General features: G+C 39.7%; 1 protein-coding gene across 9 annotated transcripts in view; it reads left to right on the top strand.

Moving 5' to 3' along the window:
* The window catches only part of RUFY3 (RUN and FYVE domain containing 3), a 47,038-nt gene that overhangs the window by 15,537 nt on the left and 17,576 nt on the right, over positions 1 to 13,925 (top strand). For all 9 annotated transcript variants that reach the window (XR_002114080.2, XM_019614583.2, XM_019614584.2 and 6 more), the window contains 7 exons: positions 6,471 to 6,644; positions 7,889 to 8,006; positions 10,660 to 10,761; positions 11,715 to 11,838; positions 12,123 to 12,184; positions 13,536 to 13,601; positions 13,716 to 13,785. Coding sequence is in view for 8 of the 9 variants with exons in the window: in XM_019614583.2 (XP_019470128.1) it covers positions 6,471 to 6,644; positions 7,889 to 8,006; positions 10,660 to 10,761; positions 11,715 to 11,838; positions 12,123 to 12,184; positions 13,536 to 13,601; positions 13,716 to 13,785 (716 nt within the window). In the remaining variant the exon portion in view is untranslated. The remainder of the gene's footprint in view (positions 1 to 6,470; positions 6,645 to 7,888; positions 8,007 to 10,659; positions 10,762 to 11,714; positions 11,839 to 12,122; positions 12,185 to 13,535; positions 13,602 to 13,715; positions 13,786 to 13,925) is intronic.

Raw genomic sequence — 13,925 nt, forward strand, 5'->3', positions numbered from 1 at the left:
CTCAGTGCGCTGTAGGTAGCTGGCTGGTTTGCATAGAAAGCCAGTGCTTCATCACTGATGTGTCTCAGTTAATCTGAGTACAGCATGTGCTGTTTGCAAGATATTGTTTCTCTGCCATACAAAGCAGAATTCAGATTTGGATTCTTTTAAAATTTATTTGCTATATGGAGAGTCTTGACAAAATGCTATTCAATAGGCATTATTTTGAGCAGATTTAAGTTTGGTTTTTTTTTTTTTTTTCTGACTTTTTAGGTTCCTAGGTACATGAAAAGGGCAGATGTTGCTCTGAGTGACATGGTGTAGTGGTATGGTGATATGTTGGCAGTTGGATTAGATCAGGCTTGTCCAACCTGTGGGTCACAGCAAGTACGTGCAGCTATGCTTTCTGGTTTGATAAGGGAGTTTGAGAATACGTTTCAAGATTGACCAAAAAAAATCATCAATTTATGTTTGTGACACCATTTTCACTTGATAAAAATACGTTACCTGCAAATTTTCAAATGAAATACTAGAGTTGCAGTCAGATATTCTACTCAAAAATCTGATCGTGTCTCTCTTCTAGAGTTTCGTAATCCCTATCTTAGCAGAGAGAAAGATATCTCGTTTCACAACCACACCTTATTCATGGGATTGCTTTATGTCAGTACACACATTTGTGAACAGTTATCAAGGATGAATCACATTAAAAATAAAATTTCATTAAAAATCTCTGAACACCTGAGAGCTCACTGAGAATTGCAGCCACTGTCATTGAACCAGCCTGGTGTGTTAGTTTCACAAAAACAAGGGCAAATGTCCCACTCCTTTTATGCTTTTGTTCCTCTCTTTTTTTCAGAATTTGTCTTAAAACATTAAAAATTAAGATTTTTTTTTTTTACTTACTATTAACAATATTATGTATTTTATGAGGGCTGCTCTGAAAGTAGCGCTTCCTATTTTGTTATGCAGGACCACAACATCAGAGGCAGATATTGGGGGTAGAGCAGCAGAGATCAAACTTTCCCACCAGTATTCCATTCCATGCTGTTTCTGTGTGACAGATGGCAGCAGAGGGGCAGTCTGATAGAATGGAGTCTGATGTGGAAGTGCGTATGAAGCAAAGAGTTGGCACTGAATTCCTAGAAACAGTGGCACCCATTGACATTCATTGGTGCTTGCTGAATGCTGATGGTGCATTTCAGCAGTGGCAACAGTGGCAGTGGGTCACCTCTACTGGTTCTGATTTGTATGAGTACAGCATGCAGGCTCTTGCTCATCACTGGTGGAAAGGCACAGCAGTGGTGGTGATTGTGTGGAAAAGTAGTGTTTTGTAGCTGAGAATTTGCTCTATCTAGTAGTGTTATTGTGCTTTTTGTAGCTGTTTTAGTTTCCATGGAAATAAATAGGAGGCATTACTTTCGTATATGTCGCCCAAGACAATTCCTCTTCACTTTGTACATCCCAGACAAGCTGGAAGGTTGGACACCCATGGATTAGATGATCTTAGTGGACTTTCCAACCTTAAGTTTCTGTGATTTTACAGGGTTCCTTTGATTCTTAGATGATTTGAAAGGCTGTTCTTGGAAGGTTCTCAGGAATATCTGCTTTTCATGCTGTTTGCATGTGAATGATTGTGGCACAGTTTTACATCTTCAGCAACCTGTGAATTTGGTATTTTAGGGAAACAACAGAATCAGCTAGTTATTTAACACCTATCATTTTAATGGATTGCAAGCCCAGTTGCATGTGATCATGTTCAAGATTGCTGGTTAACAAAAGTGTCCATCATTCAGAAGCTGCAATTTTTAAATAGCAATATTGCCTCAAACTTCAGATTACTTGAACTGAAATCCAAAAGACATTGAAAGACAAAGTGTAAGTGCCAAGGTTTTACTCTTAATTTTTACAGCATGGCATTTATGGTAGAATATGGGCTGAGCTTTTTGCAGTTCAAGGCAGAAAGTTGGAGGAGATGCTGGCACAGGCTGGGAATCTCAATGGGATGTCAGTCGCATTTGATGTCCGTCAAAGAAGTAGATGGCTGAGTTATTCTGGACAGTCTTACTGTGGGAAAGTCATCTTTGCTTGCTTAACTGCTTTTTCAGACTCAATTTTGAGATTGTGTACATTGTAGCACATATAACAAGGATATACATTATTTAGGATTTTGTATTTTGAGTACATCTTTGAGATATTATCATAGTTAATCATAGAATTGTTTGGGTTGGAAGGGGCCTTAAAGATCACCTCTTTCCAGCCCTGTGCTGTGGGCAGGGTTGCAGCTTCATACGCAGAGTGCCATCATTCATAACTTACTGATGAAGAAGCTATCTTTATTTTGTTAATGTGATTAAAACATCTTTCAGTGACATGATATTTTAGTTCTTCAGACCATGATTACACACTTAAGTATTAAATGAACATATAGCCCTGCTTTTTCTTCTTTAACTAAGTGCTATCATTCTTTCATGTTCATTAGCTCTCGTCCTTTAAGAGTGTCGAAGGTATCTGATTGTCTTGAACATACACGCATCCATTTTTTCTTTCTCTTTTTAAATTAGTGTTGCATTGACCCCAGTTGATACGTGGCAGTCACAGACCTTTGATCTGCAGATAGCCATACATCTTGCCTCGAAATACACAGGGTATCTTTTAACCTTGGTGTAAGTCTACAGAAGGCAGCAGCTCTCAACACTGGAGGAAAGGTATATAGTTTACTATGAGCATATATTAATGGAGAAGCATCCTAATTCAGAGCAGTCTTCTTGGAATCTATCCATATAACATAGCTACACAGAAAATTATACCCTATCTTGTACAGTTTCTTTAGTTTTGTGTTTATGATTGATTTGCCACTTAAGCAGAATCCCTTTGGACACTTGCCTTGCTACTGGTGAGATCAATGAATTGCTCCCACAGCTCTGTGCTGCAGCAGGGCTGTTATTACAGGGGGAGAAGCACTGAACAAAAAAAAAAAAAAAGATAAAGATCTTCCCATCTTTCTGTATCTTGCCATTCCCCCGAATAGAGAATGAGAATTAGAAGCTGTTATTATTGATGAGATTTAAGTTCCAGCCATAGTTAACACTTAGCTGCGTTAAGGTTAAATGCTCTCATTACTGAGAGTGGTATGCTCATGTCATCAGTGCATCAGTGTGCTCATGCATGGGAGCTGTTCTTTAAAACCTGGCAAGGCAAGCAATAATGTTCACCCTAGATTTCAAAATGTATTTAAATAATAAACCTCTTGTTTTCTTTTACCTCATCACCGTATTTCACATATGTGAAAACTGCCTCAGATAAGAGATTTTTTTTGCTGGTTTATCTGCTTAGGTGTCGGAAGCATGGGCATGCTGTAGACAGAGTAAAACTGATAGAAGTACTGGAGGAGGAAGCTGGCTGGCTTTTAGTAGAGGAGCTTGTTCTAAATGGATTTTGAATCATGGTGCCAACACAGAGCATAATTTTGTGTCTGTGATAGGATCAAATGCTGGAGTGATGCTCGTGCTTTTAGAAGGCAACCGTTATGGATGCACACAGGAACAGCTGAACTTGTCTGATACTTCTCGGTTTAGATACACTCTTCCATGGCAGCAGGCATGGTCTGGAGTGAGATTACAGTGATAGCTGTTGATCAGTGGCAATTCCAGTTCTCATTGCTCAGCACTGTCGGTATGTTTCCTGTTCTTCATGTCTTCCCTCCTTGAGCTTCTCAGTGCAGGAGCTGCCAGGATGGTTCTGGTGAAATTTAGAGACTTGGGATACTACTTCATCCAAGAGAAGCAAAGAGAGGAGACTGGCCTTGCCCTAACATGCTTGTGAAGAGATGGAGCAAAAGCAGCCATGGTATCGAGTTTGAATGGTGGCAGCTCTCACAACCAGTCTCCCTGAACTGGATTTTTTCACAGCCCTTAACTGTAATAGTTAGGGTACATGAGAATTGCTAGAGTGATGCTGCAGAGTATTTCTTTGAGCCGTCAGCATCCTGGATAAAAACAACCCATCCACTGGTGGACAGACCATCAGAAACAATGCAGCAATAATGAGCCATCACCACCTTAGGTGCCAGTTAGCTTTAGGCCCATGGGCAGTGAAACGTGGAATGCTGCAGAGGCAGATTTCACTTGTTCCCAGGTTTTGCTTGTTACCAGATTTCACAAATGCTGTATTTTGATCTCTTTTATATTCAGGGGGCGGTTTTGTCTCTGCTTGAGTAGTTGCTTTTCTTCTGCTTATCCTGAAGTGCCTTTCATCATCTCCTTTTTCCTGGCATAGGAAGTCTCAATCAGGCAATAGCAGATGCTCTTCTTGTTGCTTGTTTTGGATATAGTTTTAGGTCACTAAAATTAAGTCAGCTTTGGGTTACTGGGCCTGTTTCAACCTGCAGGATGTGAACGAAACTGAAAGTGGGTCGATATGATTTCTAATAGCTGAGTGCTTCTATGAGGGTTTGCTCCTAATATTGTCTTTGGCTGGTGGGTGCCTCACTGCAGTGGAAGTACATTGGAGATAGCAAAGAGGCTGTGTTCACTCGTGTCTGAGCAACTGGTGTCATCAGTACCAGTGAAGCAGAGTGATGGCTTTCATCAGCAAGACAAGTCCTATGGGAGATTGCAGTGTTCTGGAAAAAATATACCCCATGGTCTCTTTTGACTAAATAGTTGTATTTTAAATTAAGAGAAATCAAGTCTTCACGCTTCTGTATACAAGAGGTTATGTGACCAATCCAGTTGCCTTAAGTCTATGTATTTGGTAGAGATTTGATATCTGCTCAGTGGCAAACGTGCTGCAGACAAGCATGCACATCTGCAAGAGTTTTCTTTGAGGATGGGAGTTGCATTTCCTTCTCAGCAATTCTAGATATTTCAGAGTGAGACATAGGAACCTATCTAAGCCACTTGTGCATTAAAGAATTAGGGTCTCTGAGCAGTCATAAGGAGCTTGAGAATGCCCCAAAGGGCAGGTCTGCTTGGTAATAGTCTGCAGAGACTGCAGGAACAGCCATGCAAATTCTTCTGCTGCTTATGTTTGTAGTAATTTTCATGGCTTTTTTTTTTTTTAATAGAAATACAGCTCCCTTTTGGAAGTCCTTCTAATTGAAGGGTGTAAGGCTTGGGTATCTGCTTTAATTGCTTGCTAAATGCAAGCATGCTCTGTCAATACAGCAAATGACATATCTAAGCACTGGGTACACATCCATCCTTAGATGTCTTAGGGTCATATTTTCTTCTACTGAGTGTAATAAGCTCACTGGTAAAGCTGGTAAATTGGTTTAACATTATGCAGCTGTTTACAGCAACCCTAGAATAAACATGCCTTACAAAGTTGGAGCTACTTGTGCTAAGAAACTTTAGCTGAAGAACTGGGTGCAAGATCGCTTGTGGAACAGATGCCAACAGAAAACCTGCAGCTCATTGGCACTATATTTTTAACAGGAAGGATTTGTCTCTTTTACTGTTTGTCTCTAGGCCTAAAGCTTAAGCATGCTTTGTAAATGTAGGACAATTTCACTCTGGTTACAGGACCAGTGTTTTTGTGAGATAATATCTTCAGGTGTTGTAAGTGAATTGAAGGCCTCTGAGAAGAGAGGCGCTCAGGTTGGGTGTGGGCATCAGTGCATTGTACTGTACCAGAGACAGATCAGGGAGCAGGAGGCCTACCCTGCATATAGCAGGGGGGTTGAAACTAGATGATGGTTGTGGTCCTTTTCAACCCAGGCCATTCTATAGTTCTGTGATTTTGTATGTAGGGTGTACTTTGGGAAATGAGTGCTAGTCTCTTGCAATGAGAAACAGATAATGAGTATAAATGCATGAGTTTTCATGAAATGTGAGAGGGAGAATATAATCTTGAGGAATTATATTCTGTGTGTGGTGGATGTGAAAGCAAGCTGCCAAAGGAGCCATGTTCCTTATTATTGCTATTAAAATACTTAAGCACTTTTGATACAATGAAGAGAGAGATGGGAATTCTCTCTGTTATATTAAAACTTAAATAAGTCATGAAAGATGAAACACTGGGAAAAGAGGATCATTGATGGACTAAGTGTGAGAGAATTCATGCTTGTCTTTAGAGAGAGGAACAAGTCACAACTGCAGAATTCTTAAGGAGTTGTAGTTGCTGGATGTAGCCAGGGCTTTGAGCTGGGGAAAGTGGCAGCTGTGGTATTCAGGAATACATTGTTAAGATGTAAAGCACAATATTGATGTCAGCCTTCAAACTGTTCTTTCCTGAAAAATGAAGGATTTTTTAGTTAATTTAAGAGTTTCTCAATTCTTAAACTATCACCTAGTCCTATGTCAGCGTGGCTTTCATCATAAGGTGCTACTTCATTTTGATTTTTTTCTGGAAAAGACTGAAGAGAGCACCTCTCATCAAACTATCACTGCCACTAAAAGTATCTTCAGTACTGAGATGAAAAGAGAGATGGGATATCTTACTGTAATAAAAACTTTTGTTACTCAGCTGAATTTTTCTTCTGTTCTCTATAGATCCTAATTATCTCATGGCTAATGAACGCATGAACCTGATGAACATGGCAAAACTGAGTATCAAGGGGTTGATCGAATCAGCACTTAATCTGGGCAGGACGCTGGACTCTGACTATGCACCTCTTCAGCAGTTCTTCGTTGTGATGGAACATTGCCTTAAACATGGCTTGAAAGGTAAACCTACTTGAGAGGAGCACTCCTGGCCTGTTTGTCACAGCACAGGAGCAGGAGAGCAATCTAGTTTTAAAAGTCTGGCTTGGTATTCAGCAGGTTGAGCAGGGTGTCTGTGATCACAGGTGACTTGACAGGGCACAGAAAAAGGAGAAAATCTGCTGAAGATGTAATGCTGCAGGTGAAAAGCTCCATTGTTGCAGTTGCTTGTCACTTTTAAAACAGCTTTTCAGATGTGACTCGAGTATAACTAAGTCATCAAGGCTAAAGCTGCCTCCTCAGCAAACTCATAACTCCCATTTTTTCTGCGCTTCCTCAGAGAGGCAATGCATCTTTTGCTGGAAGAGGATCTGCAGCACTGCTTAGTTCTATCAAAATTGAGGATGTTGACTTACTGCAGCTAATATCTTTTAAGCTGCTTTTTTAAATGGCAAGCAGAGCATATATTTAACTATGAAACATGGAGTTACAACTGCAACTGCTAAGGACTGCTAGTTTTCTTGATTTGCTGCCCTTTGAGATGAAAAGTGGGGGATGTTAAATTTCCTCTCAGCACATACTTCCTGTGGTGCTTTTTTAAAAATCTTCATTCAGCATTGTGGGCAAAGTGCATATGGGCAAAGTGATTCCTGATGCTGGTTATTTGTGTAAGGAAGAGGTGTTCATACTGTTCAGCTTTGATTGTTTATCTGTCCTCTTGCTGATGTCATTACTGCTGGCTTTAAGATAGCTGAGTTCTCAGTTTCCTTACTTCTGCAAATTAGTTTCCAGTTTTAAAATACAGGAGTCACTAAAAACCTCTGTGCATCCTTTCCTCCTTCAGAAGAGTCCCTGGAAACTATAGAGGAGTTAGATTCAAGTGTTGTGGTTCTTTTCCTTGAAATGTGGTGGTGAAGGAAAATTACTGTGCACATGTGGGGTATGACTCAGGAACAGTGGCAACATCCTAGGAGAAATCTTTGGCTCTAATAGTGAGTCTCGGTTGCTTGATATAACTGGATGTTGTCCTGCAATATTTAACTAGTATAAAACTACTTTTGGTATCTACATCAAGCCCTTATTGCTTTATTTGAGTGATATCAGTAATTGCCACTTTTGGGTATGAGAAGTAATCTTTTATACTTGCTCAGTAGCAGTCCCAGTAGGCTCTTTCTGTCAACGGTTCTGATCTTACTTCTGATCATGTTGGAGAATATAAATAATCAACACAGACTCAATGGGCTAATTTTATATATTTTCTTTTTTAGCTAAAAAGACTTTTCTTGGGCAAAATAAGTCATTTTGGGGACCTTTAGAACTAGTAGAAAAACTTGTTCCTGAAGCTGCAGAGATTACAGCAAGTGTTAAGGATCTCCCAGGTCTGAAGTAAGTACAGTCTTTTACTGCATAAGTACTTAATACATTACTTTTTGTTGTAAGAATGATCCTGAAGAAGAGAAGGAAGGACAAACCTGATCTTCTGGAATCCATCTGCCACTTGCTGTTTATACAAATGGCTCATTACTCTTTTTTTTCTTCTTTTTTCCCTTAGTTAAGGAACTGCAGAAGGAAAGGAAGAATACATTCTTTCTGTATTAAAAGGTTACATGGACAATAGCAAATATATTGCTAGCACTAAATGAATGACAGTAGGTCTTAGGAATGGAGTGAGCCTTTACCAACTCACCTTCTGAAGCTAGGCTGAAGAGAAAGGGAATTGGAAGGGAAGTGATCACAGGTTACATGCATTTGAGCCTGATAGAGGTAGTTTTTCTTTTAAAATATATTTAGATAACTCTGTAGAATTTGTGTAAAAGAGAAGCTGCTCCAGAGCTGGAGAAGATACTGACTTTTGCTGAAGAGGAGAGGGAGAAAACCTGTGTGAGGATATGTTGCTTCCAAAAAAAAAAGCATAGTTATTTTAGACATCACGTTCAGATTTGCTTAGTCCATTGCTGAAGAATTGTTAGTGTGAAGGCTTTCAGCCTAGCAAAAGGAAAAAAAGGTTTGAGGACGCTTTTGTATGAATGACAGGACTAAACATCAAATCTTCTTTGCCCAAAAAAAAGGCGAATACATTTGATAACAGCTTATTTCAGTTTATTGTTTAGCGATGTACCTATGGGAAAGTGCTTTTAGTGTTGGGCTACATAAGAATCTGCCTGGAACAGCTTACAGGACCAGCATGGAGTGCTAGGAGAGTCATGTCACAGCTCCTGGCTTTTCTTGTTGTAAAAGAATGCTGTAGCATGGCATAGCGAGACCTGGACAGGTTGGAGAGCTGGGCAGTAAGAAACCAGATGAGGTTTAACAAAAGCAAGTGTAGAGTCTTGCATCTAGGGAGGAATAATTGCATGAACCAGTACAGGTAGGGGATGAGCTGCTGGAGAGGAGCTCTGCAGAGAGGGACCTGGGTGTCCTGGAGGACGACAGGTTGGCCATGAGCCAGCAGTGTGCCCTCGTGGCCAAAAAGGCCAATGGCATTCTGGAGTGCATTAAAAAGAGCGTGTCCAGCAGGTCGAGGGAGGTGATTCTCCCCCTCTACTCTGCCCTGGTAAGGCCTCATCTGGAGTACTGTGTCCAGTTCTGGGCTCCCCGGTACAAAAAAGACAGGGATCTTTTGGAAAGAGTCCAGTGGAGGGCCACAAAGATGGTGAAGGGCCTGGGGCATCTCCCCTATGAAGAAAGGCTAAGTGAACTGGGTCTGTTTAGCCTTGAGAAAAGAAGACTGACCAGGTCTATAAATATCTAAGGTGTGGGGGGCAGAGTGATGAGGCCAGACTGTTTTCAGCAGTGTGTGGAGACAGGACGAGGGGAAACGGCCAGAAACTGCAGCATAGGAATTTCCGCACAAATGTGCGTAAGAACTTCTTCACGGTGAGGGTGACAGAGCACTGGAACAGGCTGCCCAGGGAGGTTGTGGAGTCTCCTTCTCTGGAGATATTCAAGTCTCGCCTGGACGCCTACCTGTGCGACCTGGTGTAGGGAACCTGCTTTGGCAGGGGGTTTGGACTTGATGATCTCTGGAGGTCCCTTCCAACCCCTATGATTTTATGACTCTGTGATAAAATAAAAGACAATTTTTGAATAATTATCTAAAATACAGTCTTACATACACACTAACCCTTTGGAAACAAAATGTCATGTGTTATTTGAGGTCAAGAGCATAAAAGGGAATAATGAAGATAATTTTCATGTGCAATTGCTACTTATACTAGTTAGACTAAAAAATAAAATGCTTTACGTACTGTTTGCTGTAAGACAACTGACTACTGGAGACGGAAAAGAAATTTCTTTCTATTCGGAGCTCTGCTCAGCGCAGGGGATTTATACCTTCCTTTGGAGCATCTGGTACTGGCTCCCAGCCACTATGTCAGGGTGGATGAGCCAGAAAAATGATGCATCATATCAGTTCTCCGTATTTTTAAAGCTATGTGTCTGAGGTGGTCTGGAGAAGCAGAGGAAGGGAAGGACTGAGGCCATACCCTGTTGGATCACGAGAATGTGTTGTGAGCAAAATACGAGCAAAAAATTTGAACAGCAGTGAATTTACGCTTTCAGTTTTCTTTACAGATTCTTAGTAGGCTTAACACGCTCGAAGGATATATCACTATATTTGGAGATCAGCACTGAGCTGAAGTATACATGTATTCTGCTGACTTGCAAAAACTGAATTTGAGTTAAAAGGTGATTTATTGAAGCAGCTGATTTCTGTGTAGTAGTATCCAGCAAGGGTAAAGTCAGGAAAATATTCTTAGTGTGGTAACAAATATATAATTAGTTATGAAAGAAGGAATGGTTGCTTACGTAATTACTTGCTAAATGCTCTCTGAAGGTCTGTTCAAAACCAAACCATTTGAAGATTATATGATAATCCTGTCTGTAACAATTTATACTTACGCATCTGGTATATTCCTCTCTTCAACAACATCAGCTGTATTTTAAGATACAGAAACTTGACACCAAATAGGGTTATTAATGTCATTTGTGAGTGTGCATTACAGTACATGTGTAATTGTGTTGGTTTTGGCCTTTGTAGGACACCTGTGGGTAGAGGAAGAGCTTGGCTTCGCCTTGCTCTAATGCAGAAGAAACTTTCAGAGTACATGAAAGCCTTGATTAACAGAAAGGATCTTCTCAGGTGAGCCTTGAACTCTCTCTCAGATTGGGTAAGGTTCACTTCTGCCTTCTAAGATCTTTTGAAGAAGTTTTACATCTAAATGGGAAGGATACGTGTATGTCTCCTCAGAAGTGGTAATGTTTGTGAAACTATGTTTCATCTCAGGGAGTAAAAATGCTTAATATTCTTTCTTTATCCAGGAATGGCAGTGTTTCCACCCTTACTGTCTCAAGTATCTATTAGAATAAACAAATGTTGTGTCCAAAGAGGCAGTTCAGTTGAAAAACTCTTGCCGACCAATACAGCATTCTCTGTTCACATGATCTCGGCCGTAGTTTTATTTCTGATCTTGTCACTTTATCACCATCTTACTTGGAGCAAGTCAGTTCACTCTCTGTATTTTTACTTCCCCACTCATAAAAATAGTACTATGTAGAGTAGTTACGAGTCTGCAGGTTTGAACTACTATGTTGTGTGAACTGGTAGAATTTGATAAATATGTTGGTATTTCTTTACTCAGACATAGGTTTTATTGACTGTGCAAATCCATAGCTTACTTTCCAATTTATTTTCCTCTGGAAAATGTGGCAGCTTGTGTTTAAGAAGTATTTAGTGGAGTAGCAAAAGTATTGCTTATTAATAAAACTCTAATATTAAGCCCAGCCTTGAATTTTCACTGTGCTGAACTGCTATTCAGTGTTCATGCTTTTTTTTGTATCACCACTTAACAGCTGAGAATCCAGATCTCCTACTTAATGGGTCTTTGTGTCACCTAAAGATATACAGTACTGAGAGATGTTTGGTTAGAGCAGCAGTACGCTTCTGTGTGAATTATGTCAATTATTGTTGCCTGGCTTTTCATTAAGCCTGAACTTTGCATTGCATTCTGTGAAATACTAGGGCGTGCATGCTAGTTGTCATTGTTCTAGTTGGTTTTTAAAAGATGCAACTTTCTCTCATTGTCCATCCTGTAGTGAATTTTATGAGCCTAATGCACTGATGATGGAAGAAGAAGGTGCAATCATTGCTGGCCTCCTCGTAGGTTTGAATGTTATTGATGCAAACTTCTGCATGAAAGGAGAAGACCTGGATTCACAGGTGAGTAATGTTCAGTTAATGTTTCTTTCTGCTTGCTTAAATTGTAACAATTCAACTTATTGTTACCTCTGAAGACTTTTTTGCCAACTTGCTTTCTCTCATAGCATATTTTTGCTTGAACTGGTTCATATTTTCCTTCATTTTGGCTAGATTAGTAGTATAATGAATCCTTGTGACAAAGTATGCATTGATGTTTTAACTGAATGACAATAAACTTTCACAGCTATGAACAGTATTTTGTCGTATCAAAAGTGTTTAATTTAAAATGCAATTTTTTCTCCTAGGTTGGAGTTATTGATTTCTCAATGTATTTGAAAGATGGAAACAGCACAAAAGGCAGTGAAGGGTAAGCACATGCACAACTGTCCTGCTCATCTCTTGATGACTTGTTTTCAAGCTATTAAGTTTTTCACTAAAACATTTCAGGGTTTGTTTGTTTTTCATAGAGAACAAATTGCTCATATCTGTAAGTGCATAATGTGTAAATAAGACATTGGAAGTGATGGGAGGTAGAAGGGCTGAGGAAAGTCTCCTGGCCATTTAAGATGAAAATACTTTAAAAGTGACTCTTTGAGTTAAGCTTGCCATTCTTGAAAACATTTTCAGTGAGCAGCTTAGTAACCTTTACCTGTTGTGTATTATAGGACAGGAGTTGGTTTTTTAGCACCATAGCATCTTCAGAAATAAATTCTGCTGTTGGAGATGACTGTAACTGTAATAATAATTCAGAGTGCTTGTGTCAGCATACATAGATGTAGCTATGCAACATTTAGAGCAAGAGGGTGAAAAATAAAGTGTGGGTATGCTGACACACAGATCATGTATTGTGATTTTCTGAGGTTTTCAAGAGTATTTCTTCTTCTCAAGAGGTTCTGCCACTTCACGTTCAGATATATTTTGAATTATTATACCTCAATATCAGATGTTTTGGTTGAAACTACAGATGAAATAAATGCATTTATAGAGCTTTTATTTAGTTAAGATTTTCTGCTGAAAGAGTATGCAAAATGCACGTTTGTTGACAGCTTTCCTTGAGTTTAATTTGGTGAAGTAGTCCCTCTTCAATATAAATATGGTTCAAAACCAGTCTTTTTCTTTTAAGTACTGTTGTAATGACTGGAACGTAGTCCAGCTTAATTATTCTTCTAATGTGTCACAAAACCCCTGAATGTAGTAATTGCAGCTTCTGAGAAGTTGGAGGACAGTAACTGATGAGAAGGGCATAGACTGCAATTCAGCTTTGCTGTTTCACATGCAACACACAGACTCATCAGGTCTTAGGACATCTGGTGCCATGGTGCATACCTTGGCTGTACAGACGCATTTCCTCTTAAACCTTTTACATCATTCTTTACATCTCTTAATTCAGATACTGAGGTTTGAAATCAAAGAGAAACTATGCTATTTCTTCCTTTCCTAGCCTTTAACGCTGCATAAGCATTCAGAGTGACAGCTTGCCTCTGTTATGCTGCATAGTATGGGCCAGAAACCCATGCAGGACAATCAGAGTGGGGAATGTGGAGGTAAAAGTAGGCTGAATAACTTGGAGTTGACTCATCTCCGTCTCATAATCTTTTTATATGGTGGAGAAGGCCTTCCAGTCTGCATGGGATCTTCAGAAATGCAGCACACAGTCAGCATTTGTAGGTATAAAAGGACTACACTCAGGCTGAGTTGAGGGTATTTCTTTTTTCCAGAGATGGTCAGATAACTGCTATTTTGGACCAGAAGAACTATGTAGAAGAACTCAATAGGCACTTAAGGTAATACATGATTTATTTATTTTTTGTTATATGGGACAGCACAATAGGAAACAGACTTTTTAAAAAAATAAGGAATTACTGATGTGAGTTTTTGTTTTTTTTCCTCTTCAACAGTGCTACAGTAAACAACCTGCAGGCCAAAGTGGATGCCTTAGAAAAGTCCAACACTAAACTGACCGAGGAGGTAAGCATAATAGGGAAGCACCTGATGTTCTGGCCTTTTGGAATTAGGAATTGAAAAGATAAAGGGAGGATTTATTTTTGGAATTCTGGTGTACATTCTGGTGATGTCTTTTTAAAGATGAAACAGGAATAACTGAAATG

The sequence above is a fragment of the Meleagris gallopavo genome, chromosome 4, assembly GCF_000146605.3.
Source record: "Meleagris gallopavo isolate NT-WF06-2002-E0010 breed Aviagen turkey brand Nicholas breeding stock chromosome 4, Turkey_5.1, whole genome shotgun sequence".
NCBI lineage: Eukaryota > Metazoa > Chordata > Aves > Galliformes > Phasianidae > Meleagris > Meleagris gallopavo.